Source organism: Mchenga conophoros, linkage group LG22 (assembly GCF_057382185.1).
Source record: "Mchenga conophoros isolate Kocher_MC1m ecotype Shallow Benthic linkage group LG22, M_conophoros_male_GT1.1, whole genome shotgun sequence".
Lineage (NCBI taxonomy): Eukaryota > Metazoa > Chordata > Actinopteri > Cichliformes > Cichlidae > Mchenga > Mchenga conophoros.
This window is the reverse complement of record NC_140546.1, coordinates 14,474,608-14,493,109: the sequence shown is the minus strand read 5'-3', so window position 1 is coordinate 14,493,109 and position 18,502 is coordinate 14,474,608. Positions and strand designations below refer to the sequence as shown.

At 41.6% G+C, this 18,502-nt stretch overlaps 1 protein-coding gene across 2 annotated transcripts; it reads right to left on the bottom strand.

Moving 5' to 3' along the window:
* eomesa (eomesodermin homolog a) lies at positions 1 to 4,389 on the bottom strand. Of its 2 annotated transcripts, XM_085262142.1 has the most exons (7): positions 3,515 to 4,389; positions 2,908 to 3,062; positions 1,953 to 2,074; positions 1,529 to 1,687; positions 1,291 to 1,352; positions 442 to 1,160; positions 1 to 315 (listed from the first exon to the last, which is right to left on the bottom strand). In XM_085262142.1, exons 1-7 carry the CDS (start codon positions 4,222 to 4,224, stop codon positions 302 to 304), a joined length of 1,941 nt encoding a protein of 646 aa, XP_085118268.1. In that variant the 5' UTR covers positions 4,225 to 4,389; the 3' UTR covers positions 1 to 301. The 2 variants fall into 2 exon arrangements, with proteins under 2 accessions (XP_085118268.1, XP_085118267.1); XM_085262141.1 differs by having other exon boundaries at positions 1 to 1,160.
* Between the last annotated feature and the right edge of the window lie 14,113 nt (positions 4,390 to 18,502).

Here is an 18,502-nt window from a genome sequence, read left to right as displayed (position 1 = left end):
CAGTGCTTCATGAAAAGCTGTTTTATTATCCATTTAATAACACCTCCATGAAGACAATTTGTACAAGATACATCACATTCTAAAGTGCACAAATACTGTACAACAAAAATGACTTAAATATGCATGGGGGACGGGAGGGGGAAAAAATCACATCTGTCAAAAAAAGTTGCAAAAATAAAGGAATTAATTGGTACATGCTTTTATTTTTAAAAAACAACAATCACTATGCATGTTTCTGCTCAGGTATGTGGGAGGGGCTGGCCTGGGAAAAAAACCTTGTGCAGCTTGCTTGGGGGGAACACTAAGCTTTGGCACCTTTAGAGAAAAGAGAAAAAAGACATTAACAAGGAATGGAGATCACTCAATAAAAACGAAAGATTTATATTTAGTTTAAATAAATAGAGTCTTAGGGGCTTGTGTAGAATGCATAATAACCCATGCCTTTTGGGTTGTCCTTGTTGTACTCCTCCGTGGTCAAGTCCTCACACTTGATGGTTGGGGAGTTCTCTGTGCTTGAGCCCCCTGGGGACATCCTGCGCCTCTTGCACACCATGGAGTACACACCAGAATCAGCAGAGTCCACTGATTTCAGTGAGTGGGACGTTTCAATCCAGGTTGAGGTGGGTGGCGCGTTCTCCTCAGACAGCTTTTCCTTAGTTGCCCCCAGCTGGTCCTCCGGGAAGGCTGGGGGGCTTGGACGAGGGGACCAAGGAAGGCCTGTGGTCATTTTGCGCTGGTAAGAGCTTCTGGTTCCCCAGCCTGCAGCCATGGAAGCGAAGGCCGAGTCTGGGTAGTAGCTGAGAGCATGGGATGTCTGCAGGGACAGGGGCTTAATGCCGTAGGACAGCAGGCTACTTGTGGAATAGTCATTCTCGTATGACAGATCCAACTTGTTGGAGCCCGGCTGCTGAACTGGGGGAACAAACCAGCGCTGGGCAGAAGCAGCTGCACTGGCATCCTCACTCTGCGGGGAGAGAAGGCTGTTGGTTTGGGGAACGGCGCGTTCGCCAGGGTAGAATCGGTTCTGAGGCAGGTTGTTGACAAACTGGTCCTGAAAGAAAGGCTGCATGGCATAGCGGGCTCCGGGCACAATCTGGGTAGAGCGCGGCGAGTCTGTAGGAGATGGAGTCAGCCTGTCACTCTCTGGAGCTGTGTACATCCTGTTTAGCAAAGAAAGAAAACAAATACAAAAATGAATTGCAATAGGCTACTACTGGTTTTGAACAAACAAATAAGGGCACCACACAAAGAAAACCAAAAACCACATTGCTTTGAATGCAAAACACGTACGAGTCATAGTTGTCCCGGAAGCCTTTTGCAAATGGGTTGTGATCTATCTTTAGCTGAGTAATCTGAAATAAAGACGAAAGCTTGTATTAATAATATGCATCTTTGGGTAAACTATTACATTAAAGACTGAAAAACAATATTAAAGATTGCGTTTTTTTCAAACAAAATTTAGAATCAAATAATTTTAATTTGTTGTATCAAAAAGGGGAAAAAATAAAGAGACTAATCGTGTGCTTACATCTGTGTTCTGATAAGCTGTGACAGCTATAAACTGGTTTTCTGGGAAGGTGAAGGTCTGAGTTCTGGCCTCATTGCTCATGTCCTCCACTCCATCTTCTGTCACCTCCACAATGTGCAACCGCGGCTGATATTTATGAAGTGACTGCAAGACTATCATCTGAAAATGAGAAGTGGTTGATAAGTGCAACGCTATGCATGCTGATACGTACGACTGCAGCTGCAAGTCTTTATGATTCAGTGGAGAGGGGCACTGTTCACAAATATTAGTCAAAGACTGGAAATATTCTGGAAATGTATCCAAGCATTTGCAGCTGATGATAAAAATATATAAATAAATAAAGCAAGAGTATTTGAAACACTATTTCACAAAAAAAAAAAGAAGAAAAAGAGAAATTCAGCCATATTTAAAAACTATATCTAACCTGTGTGTTGTTGTTGTTGGCTCCTTTATTGTTGGTCAGCTTCAACTTGCTAAAAGAGATTTCTTGCCTCATCCAGTGAGCACCAGTATTTGGGGATTCAGGATGAACATACACCTTGTTACCTAAAATTTAAAAAATGTAAAAATCAATAGACTTTTAGTAACACGACTAACTGAAAGAATATAAACACGGGTCTGTGCAAACTGCAAAAAATATTAAAAAGCACATGCAGCTTTTTAGTATTTGTTTCTTTTTTCAGAAGCAATAATTCTTCTGATCGTATTAGGCCTGTGTTACAGTAAAATCAAATAAATCCATAAAATATGACTAAAATGAAAACGTGCCTGTAACTGTAATTTAAAAATATTAAATAACCTACAAAAACTGACAGTAGTTCTGATGATGAGGATGATTTTATGAATCCTTCCCCATTTATTTGAACCAAAATGGACACTTGAAAAATGAATGCTTCCTTTATATTTTCTCACATCTCTACTCAACTTTTACATTTTAAAATGAAGGTGCTATTTTTTCATGTATTTAAAAGTTGTAACTGTTAAATATAGCACTTATTTAAAAGCCACATTTATCGAGTAATTTCACGCCTTACAGGCTCATGGCAAGGACGTGGCCATTTAAATAAAACTCCACCGAAGTTGATATGTTGCTGCGTTAAAACACTGGAAATTCCCTTTAAAAAATACGCTTCACAACAACGATCGATTTTTTTTCTTGTCAGTAAAAACTTACATATTTTTTTAACATAAGGGTTTGTTTGTTTGTTTGTTTGTTTGTTTTTTAAAAAACCTTAAAAAAAACACTTGCGACTAAATAGCATCTGTTGCATCGTTTCTAAAACGCTTTGTCATTTCTTTTTTAATTTTTTAAAGAAAATATTCACTAAAACAAAGTACAATTTTAATACTCGTAAAACTGTGTTAATTGCATTACTCACCTTGCATATTATTGTCTGCTTTTCCACAAGTGACCCACTTTCCGCCCTGAAAGCGCCAGTGATTCGGGTCAGCCAAAACAATTTCCACGAAGACATTGTAATGCGCTGTGAGGTTGAGTCCAGTGATGTTGAAACTGAGGAATGGAAACATCCGTCTGGGGGCAAAAAACAAATACAACAACAGGAAAAATTCGTTAGCTTTCAGTGCAAAAGACACAAAATTGCAAAGCAAAACTTTATTGATAAACGTCTGCACGGGTTGAATTGGCCAGAATTATTTAATCGTGCTTGCTGTTGTTTCTTTGCAGATTTAAATATACACATTTTTTTGTTAGTGTCATGATTGTCCTGATGCGTAATTGGGCATTAAAACTCCCCCCAAACTAAAACTGAAACCCCACCACCCCCGACATGTTGGGTCGGGGGTGGCAGAATAATTAAAATTTTGCGCCTGCATAAAATGTTACAAAAAATGAACAGCCATTCTTGTAACTAAAAGAAAATAAATTATAATAAAATACATTATGGAGCAGATGCAAGTAAATATGACTTTAATGTTTAATTTTCTGTATTGTTAAATCCGTACTTTTTAACCAAATGTTCTTACCTGCCCTGCTTGGTGATGATCATCTCGGTCTGGTGCCGGTGGAATTTCAACCACAGGGGTCTGTTGCACAGATAGACCTGCGCTCTGGCTCCGGCGGCAGACCCCGGCAGAGACATGGAGCCAATACCCGTCCCTGTCCCGGGATAGGAGGGATACAAACAGCCCGGACCCTGACTGAACTGATACCCTCCGCTGCTAAACTGGCTCCGACCGGTACACACGGAGGAAGAGGAGAAGCCTGTCGGCGGCAGGACGGATCCGTAATGTAGTGAAGCCGGGTACCTGGAGCTGCTTGACCCGGTGTACACTGACCCGGTCTGTCCTGCGTAAGGAAAGAGTGAACAGGGGCTTGCCATGTCTGAACTCGCCTGGGATGACGAGATGAAGTATCTGTCAGAGCCAAGTTCATCTATGTTGTACCGGCGACCGTTCGTCAAATCGTCCTCACCCAGCACCGGGGAGCCTTTTCTCCCATCGGGCCCGGCTTTAGTGAAAGTGTCCCCCTCTCCCTCGCCAAGCATCCCGTTTCCCACCCCGCTCAGATACTTCTTAGGAGCGTTGCTGGACTCTGATTCCGTCCGGTCTACGTCTTGATATTCAAGCTGCGACGATGGCCTGGGGCTGTTGTTAGCGCTGTCCGACGAGGACAGATTGTAAAAGGTCTTGGGTAAGTTGATATTAGCGCTGGGAAGGATGTTCTCTAACTGCATTGTTTTCAAATCTTGCAATAAATAAAGAATTTCAAGAGTCCAGGGTGAATCTCAGCCAAGGAGGTGCCACAGTCGCCCTGGTTGTCTCTGTCTCTGCAGCCTCCCTCCCTTACGAATGACGGGAGGTTGAACCCTCACCGCACCTACAGATTTTCAGATGAGATTATTGCCTGGGTAGGGGATGTTCAGCGCCTCTTATAAGACGACTTATAAGAGAGCTGAACCTCTCTGTTAGGGGAGGAGCTCTTGAGAAAGCATGAGGGGGCACCAGCCCTCTCCATAGCCAATAGCCGCACAACTCTAATTCAATTAGAAAGTGTGCGGTAGGAAGAATACGAGAGAAAGAAGAGAAAGTTTATTTTATTTATTTATTTGTCTTTTATCCCTTCGCGGCAGTAGATATGACTTATACGGAACAATGTCTTCGCGCAATTTCGTGCCGTTTCACTATAAAAACAATCATAAAAATCAGTGCACAAAAACATATTGTTTGCTGTACTAACAACGCTAAAGAGGAGAAGCGTAATTTCTGCACAAACACGAAACTGACAGCGTTTGGTCGCATTTCACAAGTTTTGCATCTCCAGTCACTGGCGGAAAATCGCTTCTGATCAGCCATCACCGATCAGCACAGAGACAAAATACGCATTCAGATATAAAGAGTCACGTTGCGGTCATTTGTAGTTATCTGTAAATACAAATCAACTGCCCGTGAAAACAACCCTAATGAGAAAAAAGAAATCGTATGTGCACCATATCAACTATAATTGGACTCCTGCGCCCCTTCAACCGGTGCCTCTTCAGTTGGTTTAAAAAAAAACTGTCAAAACCAAGTGAAAAACAAGAGAGAAAAAAACGTTTTTTAAACGTTTCGAGTATTATCAGTGAGCATTTACTGCAGATAAGCGCCTCCTTTTTATTAGATTATGCGAAAAATAATATTATGGTGCTATAGCTTTAGACACCTTCACAAATCTAAAATAAATAAACGCAAACACATTTTTAAAAAGCATCATTTAAAACCTTTACTATTTCTGTGCATGTTTTTTTTTCATGAACTACAGCAGGTTTAAAATTGTAGTTCACTAGTTGCATAATTGCATGCATCAAACAACAAGAGGCCCATTTTATTTCATGCATTAAAGCAGTCTGCTAAATAGCAAATGAGAAAACAGGAAGGAAAAATAAGTCGGTTGCTTAATTTGATCTGCAATTAAAAAAAAAATTTAATTGCTCCAATCAGGTTCTGTGGATTTAGAATATTTAAATACACATTCATAGTGACAGAGAGCAGGGTTTATTAAAGCAACCCCAAAACAAAAACGTCTTTTTTTTTCTTACTTCTTGCATCTGTTGCTAGAGTTCAGCACAGTGTTTAAAATGGTGATAAATCTCTCCTAACTCCAATAACCTCCAGCTCCAGCAGGGAATGCCCAAATGGAGGACTAACACAAAACACTGCAAAAAAAGAAGAAAGAAAATCTGCATGCATGCTTGCAAAATACATAAGGAGACGGAACCAACAAAATGAAAACAGTAGAACCGCACTTGTTTGGTGACAAATAATAATAAACAAGTGAAAAACGAAACTTTTTTTCAAATATAAAGTGACTTAAAATTGTGAAAGTCTCTCACTCACTCTCTCTCTCTCTCTCTCTCACACACACACACACACACACACACACACTGAAACATATGAGTGTGAGACACGAAAATCTCCCGAAACCAGAAATAATGAAAGAAACGTGTCGCACAACAAACGCCGTACTGTATCCAGGCCTAATGATAAAGGGGGATCTGAGCAGTGTCACGGGGACAGCGCTCTCTAGTGACCGATCAAAACACTGGGCAACGGCTACACGACTCCTCATATTGAAGTAAAACAACGCAGATTGGTATGCAGGCCGCTAACTCTCGGATTTTCCACTTGTTTCTCACTTTACATCAGCTCGGTGTTTGCATCTGTCTCTCTGTTTGTGTGTGTGAGTGTGTGCGTGTGTTTCTGCTCGTGTGCCGGCAGTTTGTGCATGTGTGAGTCTTAAAGAAAGCTGGAGGGGGAGTATGGGGTGAGATGAATTTGGGGAAAATGGGGATACAAATCTGTGAAAAGCTGAGGGAGAATCTCGGCTGGAGGCAGATTGGCTCGTGTCATAAATGGGACAGTAAAGCTGGCTACTGGTCCATCAGGGGACCAGAGCTACATGCATACAGCGCACAATCTGTCAATCAAGATTGAGAGCCTTTCCCGGACTGAGACAGAAACAGCAAGAAAAAAAATTGACAACTGAGATCAAAAATTTCTCAACTGATGAATGATGCTGAAAGCGTTTTTATTATTTATTCTGACCTGTTTCCCAACAGAGAATCTCACTTATCAGCATAAGTAACTCCTGATTTTCACCTTCCTTTTTATTCTCTCTGCAACAAATAAAATACCTCTGGGAAACCTGTTTAAAAAAAAAAAAAGATGGCAGTGAATATTTGGGGGTTTTGAGAAACGTGTTTACTGTAAGTCGTTAATTTCATGTGAACAGAAATCAGTCGTGAATGTTCAGTTATGTGTTTTTTCCACAGAGCTGAACTGAAGCCAGTTGGATGCGGCTTGAGGATCATTTATCCAGAATGAAACACTTTTAAGTCTATGTCCTTGGTCTCTGTGTTTCCTGCTGCCCTGATGCACTGCTGCTGGAGGTTAATGCAATAGTTAGAGAGTTCTGGTTCAGAGGAAGCTGCATTTGTATTTGAAACATTGTCCAGCATTTTATAGCTGAGCTGTCAACACCTCATTGCTAAAGCCTTGCCATAGCATTTCTATAGTCAGCAATTTACTGATTACTGTTAAGGGTAAAACTGATTTAGTATGAAATTCTGTTTTCATGGCACCTGCACAAGCCCAGACTCTCGATCCTTTATAGTCTGTCATTAAAATACGTGAAATCTCCTTTGTATTAATTTCTTCACAGCCAGTCATTGCGCTTTACAGCTTTATTTCAGAGATGATTACAAGCCCGTTGAGAGAAAATCCTGGTAAAACAGCCACGATCTTATTGTTTTAATGGCCGTTTTCCTAAAGCATGTCGGTTTTTCCTACATGACCCCAAAGACGTGGTTGCCATTTGAAAACTAGAAAACAAAATAAACTTGATTTATAGGCCGCCTATAAATAAACTAATGCCAAATGAGGTGGATGTGTAGATCTTACTCATAAAGGAGCTCCCACTTGTGACCTGTCAGCATGTTTCTTGACTACCTATAAAAGTCCAAGTGTGTCTGAGATGACCCTCTTTGGCCTCAGGCCAGGGCCCGCGCGACAGGGGAAGGGAAGTCCTACCATATTGTTGTCAGAGTAGATCATCAACACAGCACATGAAAGGAATACATTCCAGGTTTTATGGGCTAAGGTGGCTGCTGAAGCCTTTGCTCAGGAGTGAATTCATGTACCCCATTGCAAGGATTAATAACGCAAGTCTCATTAGAGATCCTCGCTACCGAGACCCCTGGAGGGAGGGGTGCTGGGAAAAGAACCGACTGCAATGTGCACCATGCCAGTGCTGCGCTCCTCCGCAAATCATCATCCTCAAGAACATTTTTATTGGAAAGAATTTATTTCACAAGTTTATCAAAGATGTCCTCCAGTATATTTTCCAGCGTCCAGGGATTGCGAACATTTAATCAAAGCAGTAGTCTTTACGCAGGGACAGCTTATGTTACAGACACGCTGCTATCTTCAAAGATGCAAAGGTGACAGCTTCATGCATTTCCATTTGGCCGCATATTGCGCTCATCAATTACTTTGTCTCTTCCTTATTTTGCTGCCTTGGCCCTTTTTCTTCAACATTTAAACAGCCCTTCAGTTTGAGAAACATTTGTATGAAACAAGAGCTTTGCATTTTTGTATGCACACAAAAGAACCTCGGAGTCAATATGTAAAATATATTCATGTTTGATGCCATTCCGGCAGAACAAATGATTGTGAAATGGAAATTTTCTCCAGCTGTAACCAGTCAGAGTGATGACCCATGGGACTCCCGTCTTTGTATACAGCATGTTTGCATTCCTCAAAATGCATTAAAATAGACTGCATGGAACCATCGGATGCCACTTTGCGTCATCTCGACAGATCAGTCCCGATGTAAGCGCGTGCATGCATGCATATATGCGTGTGCCTGTTTTGTGTGTGACCGTCCTGCTGAAGGAGCGGTGGATTACTGCACAAATGTATCTAGGGAGATGTAGGCCCGATACTTTTGTGTTGTGCAGGTTTTCAGGGGGCAATGATAATCCACTGTGTTAAGACAAATCTTAGAGAAATAAGGTATACTGGTTACATTCAGGGAAATAGGATTGAAGCTGCTCTGCTACATATGATCCCCCAAGGTATGATAACATGATTTTTGGATTACTGCATTATAGGAAGTGTCGCCCAGGGCCTGTGGGGAATGCAGCAGGTACAATTATGGAGGCAGGGTGAGTTTAAAGTATTGGTGTGAATATATCTGACTTTTCCAATAAATCGTCTCTATCTTATTTGTAGCAACTGGCACAAAGACTCAAAGTTGTTGTTTTTTTTAGGACATATGCTTATATTTCTTTCATGTCTGGAGTATTTTTTAATGTCACTAAAGTAATTACCACCAACACTCAGTTTACTATGAATCACTGAAGTGAATTTGACACATCCACCCTTTTCACTTTCACTCACTGCGTCATCACGGGCAGAACATGCAGCCAGCAACACCAAAAGTGGACGGCAGTCCACTGGCCCTAGTCTCACCCTCAGCCCCATTTTAGCATCAACCTTTGTTGACCCACTTCTCGGAGCCCATCCTCCTGAAACACTAGAGGAATTGACATAAGGGACCCAAAGCAAATAGCAGGTGCTAAAAGTCTGACAGCGTAGACTGGATATATGCGTTCCCTAGAACGTGAGGTGTAAGGGAGGGTGGTGGAGTTGTATCGACTCTGCGTTAAGCTTCCAAGACAACACGCCCTCTCTGACAGACATGCTCTCCTGGCCGAGGCTGGTGTGCGCTGGGGTAGGGAGGGGAAGACTGTCCCACACTTGAGCTTCATCAACCAACCAGCGAACTGCCACTAAGACGAAGCCACTCCACCCTGCTCACCCCTTGGTTCTCTGTCCTTTCCCATAGCACTATTACTGCCAAACAAGCTGGGCTTTTATCACATTGCTAACCCTGACTCAGAAACTACATTTCAGGAGGACTCTGTATTTTTCTCTCATCTTGATTTTTTTTTTTTTTTTTTTTTTTTTGGACAGGGAACACAAACAGATTTACACCACAGGAGTATTCTGCTGCTGTTCCTGCCTCAATGTGGTTAAATCAGTGAGTCAGAAGTGAGAAGAGTTTTAACACTTCTCTCTCCCGGTATGAAAGCTTCTAGAGCGACACAGAGGAAAGCCCTAACTGACTTACTGTCTACCAACCGGAGGCATATGCTAGTGGGGAGGGGAGGGGGGAGGGGGGGGGGGGTTATGGAGACATGAATAATGGTTTAAAGTTGACCCCCCAAGTGAAACAGGCATGTTGCCTTGGCATCTTCTATCTTCTCTTGGGGTTAGGGGCTACATTCACAGTGCTCGAAGCCCCTCAGATCCCCCTGTGTGTCAATAAAAAACCAAAAACAAATCCAAAAACATTATTCTATCCCTCTTTAAAGCATATTTTTATGAATGTAAGTCAGTATGATGATTTCTTTTTATTGATCTGTCTGCAAAAACTAACTGATAAATTGCCAAATTATTCAGCGAAAAGCCTCCTATCTCTGCTCTGGAGAAAAGCATCCAGCAGCCATTAGATGTAATTACGGACCACAGAATGGTTTTGTATTAAAACATTTGCAGCAATTTGGCAGCTGTATAATTTAGATGTACTGGATCATGCCATGCACATACATGAAAACACACAAGCGTGCATGCTCACACAATCATATACACTCGCCGGCGTGTAGGCGCACACGCTCATATATGCACACACAGAGGGACCTCAGTGCAGCGGACACCTTCAATATTGAACCCAGACCCAGGCCCGGTCTCTGTATTTACATGTAAATGGTCTACAACAATCTGCGGCCCTGTTCGTCTGCTCTGTCCCTACAGCCGTCTGGGCCTAGGGAAGAGAGCTGCTAGTCAGATGGGGGGACCACATCAGATGGGCTCCCGTGGTTATGGAGCCAAACGCTCCAAAGAGAGAGGGAAAAGGCTGCCTGCCTGGCAGCCACTGAAACAGCAGGGACTCCCACATAGCATGGAAGTGGTCCATGGTCTGGTCTCCTTCTCTTACTGGAAAACAGGGGAGTGACATGAAGTACGAAAGCAAAAAACCCCAAAACAAAACAAAAAAAGCCCGTCCTGTTCTTGAACTAAAGACCTGGGTAGGTGTCTTTTACATTTGAGAAAGGTACTGTAGTTTCTGGGGGATAAAACTCCCAAAACGTAGCTGGGACAGTGAATACAGGTATTCTAGAAAAGGACTCAGAACCTGGTCTCTTTCTTGTGGGTAGAGGTGTCATATTTGACAAGTGTATAAGTGGATGTGGAGGGGTGGGTGTCAATGATAAGAAATTACGAACAGCAGTGTGCATGAATATCCAAGTCACATGGTGGTGGGAAGGAGCCTGCCTGTATTTGTTCCTTATGATCGTCTGTCGAGTGTTTGCGTGTCCTTCTGTGCTGGCGGGTCAGATATGGTGGAGGTCTAGACACATGGACCAAACATTCTGTCTGATGGGGAGCGCTTGTTTCGAGGTTCATCTGACTGTTGTAGACCTTGATAGAACAGACCAGCCGAGACAGGCTGGACCCAAACCCAGTGTTAATGGTCCAGACTTTGTTTGAAAAATCTGGTGTCTGCTGAGCGAATGGAGCCCCAAGTAAATGCAGACTTTTAGCTCTTTTTTCTTTTATCAGTGTTCAATGAATTAGCAGTAAAGTGAATGGAGAAACCCTTATCTTGCAACAGTTAAAAAAAAAGAAAGAAAAGGAAGCAGTGTTTCTGACTTAGTTTGCAAATATTTAGTACCTACTCTGAGAAGGCATGCACCTACTTTCATGCCAACCCGATGTGAAATGGACTCGGTGGACTGGCGTTTTGCCGTGATACTGGGTTGTTCATGCAACAGAAAACACGGTGACAGTGGTCGACAGAAACGAATCCCATTTAATTTCACTGTCTTTGAGCATTTGATAAAGTAGTACTGTGCTTTAAGAAATAAAAAAAATGTGACATTTCTTGAGATTGTGTCACAGTGGTGGAACGGACTCAGGCGCAGACTGAGAAAGCACGGTTCAACAATACTTTATTAATCACACTGGTGCGATATGTACACGTGAAGGGGGGGAAACACCAGGGTTCCGGGGATCAATAGGCTGGGGAAACACACTTCTTCGCACTTGCTCCGCTCCTTGTCCAAACAATCTCCACACAAGCAGCCCACTCACACTCACGGGGTCCAGGGGTCACAAAAGGGCTGATCCAGGTAAACTTATTAACACAGACGAGGGTAAGTCGGAGGAAAGCACAGGAACAACAGAATCGCAATGAAGCCAGGCAATACTAACAAGAGTTACTCAATATTCCAGCGACAAGTCGCTCGGAGCCCCTGCCTTAAGAAGAGCTGCAAATCAGCTGCAGGTGCGTAGGCCAAGGGCGGGAGCCCAATCAGAGCTCCGCCCAGGCAGACAGGTAGGAGAGAGAGAGAGAGCAAGGCGAGGGGAGCAGAGAGAGAGTAAAACAACAAACACTTGTGGCCACACTGGGCTGGCCAGGGAGGCACAGGGATCATGACAGATTGCTTGCTGAAACCTACCCAGCTGTATATACAATGGAGAGTGGGTCTACTAAATGTTAATTAGTTAGCTTTAGAAGTGCTGAAAGCTGGTTTTATTACTTTCTGCCGGAGCAAAGCTTCGCTAACTTGACACAGTTTCTAACTACACTTATAATGGTTTCATCAACATCTCAGCAAGAAAGTGAATAATCAGATTTCCCCCAAGTGGTGAGCTGCAACAAATATGACTACACAGTAAGTAATAATTTTTCTTAAAATGTTTTTACCTACTTCATTGTCTTTGTCTTTTAGTTATCAGATAATGAGATCACAAATGTAATCAAGCAGACACAAACACACAACACTCCAGGGAAGCACATTTTTGGTTGGCAAAACCCACTAACTGTCCTAGACATCTGTGACGAGCGCACAAAGGGGATCCCCAATCGGGGCTAATGTTTGATTCAAAATGAAATGATATGCCAGACGAGGACACTGGACTAATACCTTCCACCCCTGGTAAAAGAATGTCCCCCCACCTCCTCAGCAGTGCAACCAACGATCACACCTTTAGCGCAGAGGCAGACAAAAGGGGAGCCCCAGGCTGATGTGGTCTTCATATATATATATATGTGTGAGTGTGGGTCTACGTGTGTTTCTGGTGTGTGTGTGTGTGTATGAGAATAGCTGTGTGGGGGACAATGCAACACGTTAAACCAATGTGGGAGGTGTGAAGACAGGGGATCTGCTGCAGTCAAAATGAACAAAGAAGAGAGCTGCTTTTTTCCTTGTTTTTGTGTTTTGTGCAGTTGCAATTAATTATGTTTTTTGTTAGGCTTTTGGGGGTTTTGCTGTTTGCCTGTTGAGCTGTCAGAAATGTTAAGGGGCTGATCAACTAGTCGCAGTGTATTGCAAGCCTTTTACTAATGCTTCAACAACCCCCCCTAAAAAAGAATCTCAGCCTAATAAAATGCCTAACAAAAAAGAGGTGCAAGTGACAGAGGACAAATCAGTGTCATACGCCTGACAACTTTGACCTTTTCAGTTATTCTTTTGAAGTGAGCAGCGTAGGCGTTGGTGGGATGGAGCTATGGTTTATTTCACCTGTGTGGTTAGCGGTGGTTGGTAGTGACTCACCCAGAGCAGGGGGAGGATTTGAGTGGGTGGGCTCGTACGATGGTAAAGCAATTTTTTTTTCTTTCACTTTCTCAAGTGGCTTTCACTAAATTTAATTCAACCCAACTGAGGTGGAGATGCATTTTGAAATTAAAATGTATATGAATATATATACAAACATTTTGAGCAAGGCCTGGGGTCAACTTTCAGTACTGACTACCAAAGACAAGCAAACAGCTCTGCAAAGTCGCTAAAATCTTTTCTTCTCATCCACAAACTTAAAACATGCTTTCTTTTTAAAGTACTAAACAAAAGTCATTACCCAGCCCTCATTTCTTTATTGCTAATATATATATATATATATATATATATCTTCCAGTCTTTCAAGCATAAAATTCCAGCTAACTCAAGGAATGGACCAATGTCTACATATAAAAAACAATTTAGCAAAAAACCACTTTGAAATGATATATTTAGGCACTTTATTACTAGCAATCTGTCGCAAAAACACCGTTTAATCTCTGAAAAACACCAAAGATAACATAGTTTTCACTTTCATTTTCATTTTCCATAGCTGAAAACTTGTCATATCTCAGTACGGTGTGCAGTGTGTTCTTAAAAAATGAGGAAACTGAATAAGTGTAGGGGTCCTGACTCTTCTGTCGATCCGTCAACTGTTTGCCAAAGTCTCATCAGAAATGGTCAGTGAAAGGCTGGCTGCCAAGAAGTCATTCTTAAGGCAGGGTATAAGAAGGCAGATGCATGCCAAAAACACAAGAGCTGGACTGAAAGTCAATTGCAACAGGTCTGATTAATCAAAATTTGAAATATTTGGTTCACATTGTCATCAATATCTACTGAATAGCCCAGGAGAGAGTTACAACTGTAACACGGTGGAGGCTCTGTCTTGGTTTGGGACTACATTTCCGTCAGTACTGTTGGGATATTGTCAAAATGATGGAAACATGAACACAAAAAAAGTAGCATTAAATCTTGACCCATCGTTAGGGATGGTAGGATAGGAATTTAGCCATTCAGATTCCATTATCAATATCACTTTTCAGTTCAATTCCTTATTGATATTCTTATCGATTCTCATTAGTTTCTCACTGGCTCCGCTTCGAAACAACATATCAAAGAGATTATATCCATGCCAATTAATTGAATGCTGAAATGTTTGTGCAAGATGGAGGTACTTCCCCTCTCTGCTGTGATCATTATTGGGGTCATTACTCAAAAAAAAGTCACGTTTTACACAGAACACTTTTTTTTAAAAGTAATGCAGTACCTTACTTAATTACTCCCAGGAGAAAGTACTTCGTTATACTGCTCTTTGCATTGCTTTTACATTTCTCTGTGAAATGTACTAAGACGTAATGTGTCATAATTTATGCGACAATGAGAGAATATAAACCTATAAGCTACAGTCCCATGCACAAACACAAACACATATCCCTATCCTATGATCATATGTATCCCATAAATATGATCTTTCTCTTAGTATTTAAGTATAAACACAAAGCCAACAGCACAAAGAAAAGATGAAAACTAACATAAAGAGACTTTAAAGTGATCCCACAGTGCTTCTGCTTTAAAAACATGAACAGGTAGAAACGGAGGCTTCGGCCTGACTGCTTAGCACTGCTTTTGTTACCTGTTGAAGTTTAGGGTCTGGTTGCTGGGCTGCGGTTGGCATTCAGTCAGCTTTAACATCACTCTTGAATCTTGGCTAGCATAGCGTTAGCATGCTGTTTGTGCAGATGCCTGCAAAGAGCTTCAGTTGTGTTAGCAGCATAATACAGCTGTTTCTGTTCTGAACGCAGCTTGCACCATTTTTTACCATCTCATCCTTTTGTGCAATAAAAATAAAAGTACTGTCCATATCCACGCCTTAGTCATAGATCGGTCTCCCCAGAGCCCCGACCTCAACATTATTAAAGTAGCATCATCTTGACAGGGAATGAAACAAAAAGCAGCCATCCTCCAAAGAAGAGCTTTGAATGTCCTTGAACGTCACACAAAATATTGAATTTCAAGCTCATTATAATTGTACAAGCTCTGTTTTTGCCTTAGATACTATATATGTATATTTGCACATGTTTTAATAAATTGCTACACCAGAGATATGGGGTGGTTCAAGACTTTTGCACAGCACAGTATGTTTAATTCCCCTTTTGTGTTTGGCTCCAGTGGTGGGTCAGAATGTAATGAGTTGACTGTTGCACCGTACTGCAAAACAAAGCCATAACTTTGATACACAAGCATTTAAGGCAGTCTGATCTACTCTTAATCATAATTTTTTATACAGAATTATATTGCGTAGGCAGAATCATCAGTACTGTAAGAAAAGCTGACTGAAACCTGTGATTCTTCTACTAAGGCACGCCAAATACATCAAATTGAAATAATGATTTATCGTTTGCATTGCTTTTTTGTCATTTGTTGCAGTGTTTATGTGAGTTACAGCAGGAAAACCTAAATTTCTTGCAACTCTAGTGGATTTACGTCATTGTCTGGCTTGCTAAAAGATCCCTGCTTCAGGTGCATGCTTCGAGGCTGAATTTGACGTCTCATCAGTCTGTGAGAAAGACTAGTGAAGCGCATTTCACAAGATTTCACACTCATTTCTGTCAAAATGCTCAGAGCTAGCAGAATGCAGTAATTTAAACAGTGTCAAGAAGGATGTAAAGCATAACAATGTATCTTTTTTTTCCACATGAGTTGGCTCTGGGACCATAGTAAATAGCAGAAACATGAAGGGGAAGAACTACAAATTAGTCGCTATATTTAACAGATGCAACAAAAACGCAACTCTTCCAAACAAGACTGCCAGGAATAGAGTGTGCCAGGTGAACATAAGTAAAACTCAAATCTCAAACAGAAAAAGACCTGGGCTAGTAGTGTTTATAATGTGATTGCTGATAGAAGTAGCACAGAAGATGTGAGAATCCGGTCGTTAAGTGATGACGTGACGAATCCTACTTCCGGGCCTAAAGTAGTCTGCGTTTAATATGGCTTTTGTGTTGTTAACATGTTTAATGTTTTGTATTTTCTTCTATTTAATCTCAAAAAGCTCCTAAAACAGTCAGTGATCACTGTTGACCTCCTTCGGCTTTTATTACCACTAATCATTTATTTAAGCTCAGTTTTTAAAACCTTAGGATATAACTACAGCCCAGCCCATGCAGCAGTATATGAATGACTAACCTCGTATTGTGGATGGATTATCTCAGTTGTTCTCCTGGCTGAAGTTTGGTCCTTTTACAGCATCCTGCCATGCGATTACATTTGTTCCTGACCACAGAGAACACTCACGTTAACTTTTATGGAGTGGAAAAAAAGTTAGCTTGTTTATATTATGCTAACATAGCTGTGTCGCTAGCGGTCACGTAACACATCATTATATACCAGCTAGCCAAACTTCAGTAACCCTACAAACGTCACTGCTGTTTAGGTTTCTGTCTTCATTTATGTTGGAAGTGATAACAGAGCTGTACGTTTTAATTTGTTTCCAAAACTCCGCAGTCAGGACATGCTATATTGTATTTAGATAGAAGCTAGCGAGCTAACTCCCTGCTAACTTCTAACTCCGTTAAATGTCATAAATTCCGTTTTCACGGATGCCTGGATGTTAAACTCAATTGTTACACCTGGTAGAGCAGAACGCTGATCATTTTATTAAAGATGAAAGACTTTAGACAGTTTTTCAACTCTCAGTAATGCCATAGTGATCGTTTGATATATGGACCTGCAGCGGAGTTTAGGCCCAGACACGGCTAGTGACGTCAGACTTAACGACCGGATACCAGGAAAATGAGGGTTTTAATGATTACAATGAAACCCAGGAGCTTTCTTTGATTTGATCATCAGGTCCATCAAATGTGCAAATGGGAAAGTTTTATTTATTTATTTTATTTCATGTTTGGTTATTTGTCTCCATGTAACTTCTTTGACCTTTCATTTAATATTGGGACTATCTATCAGCTCTGAGAGTATGTTGATTGGAAACATTCTTGTGGAAGTATCACACCAGCAGTGTCATCATTGTACTCATTACTACTGTGACAGTTAGCGGCCTGTGCTCATGGGTCACACAAAACACATCTTTGAACTTGGAGCTTACATGTCATGGCCATCACACATCTAACCAAGTTTACAAAGCTAAAAAAAAAAGAAAAAAAAAAAGAAAAACTGAACTGTAAAGTTCTTATAAACTTTTATATGGGAGCAATTAAAAGCATCTTTACTGGAAACTGGTGTAGGACCTACTAAACCTGAACGTTAATGAGGCAAGGTACATTTAGGTCTACTATTTGTTGGATAATGAGCTGATATTTATAGTTTTGCCTCTTTACACCACTGTGTATATGTGATTAAAAACCTGGGCTAGACCCAGATAATTTCCTAAAACAAAATGAAAAAGCAAGATAAAGAAATTGATTGTTTAATTTAAAATGCCCTGCAGTGGTTTACAGAGGCAAACCTAAAACTACCGAACTGTCAACAATGCAACATCATAACTGAAAGAAAACATTTTACGCATCCACACATCCCCACACAAACTTACAAGGTTAAACCAATAGCAGCTACACTTTCACAGCTGGCATAGAAGGCTTAAGGCCATTGTGCACTCGTGACATTTTACCAGTCTTGGCAGAGCTGACATGAGTGGGGGCTCAACACAATAGGTAAACAAGCATCAAGCAACTCATGCCAGTTAACAATGTTCCACAATCTGCTCTTTGCAGCTCTCTGATTCCTTCAAAACACTGTGTCACTTGTTCCTAGGCTCTAACCCTGAACGTAACAAGCTTAATCGCAACTCCTACTGAAGGAAAAAGAGTGTGTTTTTGAGTGCATGTGTGTGTGTGCCGTACGTGTGTGTGATGCTGCAGCCTGCTGGCCTTCCTCCCTGCCGAGGCCAGAAGGCATGCTCCCCAAGTCCTGCCAGCTTCTCCACAGTCTGGGGCCACTGATGTCAGAATGGCAGGAGCTTGTAGGCGGCTGCTATTAGTGAGTCCTCTTCACGCCGGATTCTGGAGTTCCATAAGCTGGTTGTGTAACTTGTTTCTTGTGGGACGGGGGGACGGGGGGATGTGTGCGTTACTCTGTGCATTCAAGAGGAGGGGAGGCATGACGAGTTGGGGGCTAACTTTTGGCTCTACGCTAAGCAGTGTAAGTGGACATTTAGCCGCTTTAAGCTAGCGTGAATGAGTCATTTAGGGAATCCTGAACTAAATATGAGTAAAATGAGCATTTTAAAATGAAAGAAAATTTTTGATTTCGATGACAACACCTCTGAACAGCCGTCCTCCCCGTGTCTGTGTTTATGGTTCAGTCCTGTCTCCTGTATAGTTCAGCAGCAGGGGCGAAC

Excerpts from the sequence above, each read along its gene's own strand:
- eomesa (XM_085262141.1), bottom strand. The coding sequence starts at position 4,224 with ATGCAGTTAGAGAACATCCTTCCCAGCGCTAATATCAACTTACCCAAG. Across the intron at positions 1,353-1,528 it reads CAGCTTATCAGAACACAGAT|ATTACTCAGCTAAAGATAGA; the intron begins GTAAGCACACGA and ends TCTTTATTTCAG. Across the intron at positions 1,161-1,290 it reads TTCCGGGACAACTATGACTC|GATGTACACAGCTCCAGAGA; the intron begins GTACGTGTTTTG and ends TTTGCTAAACAG.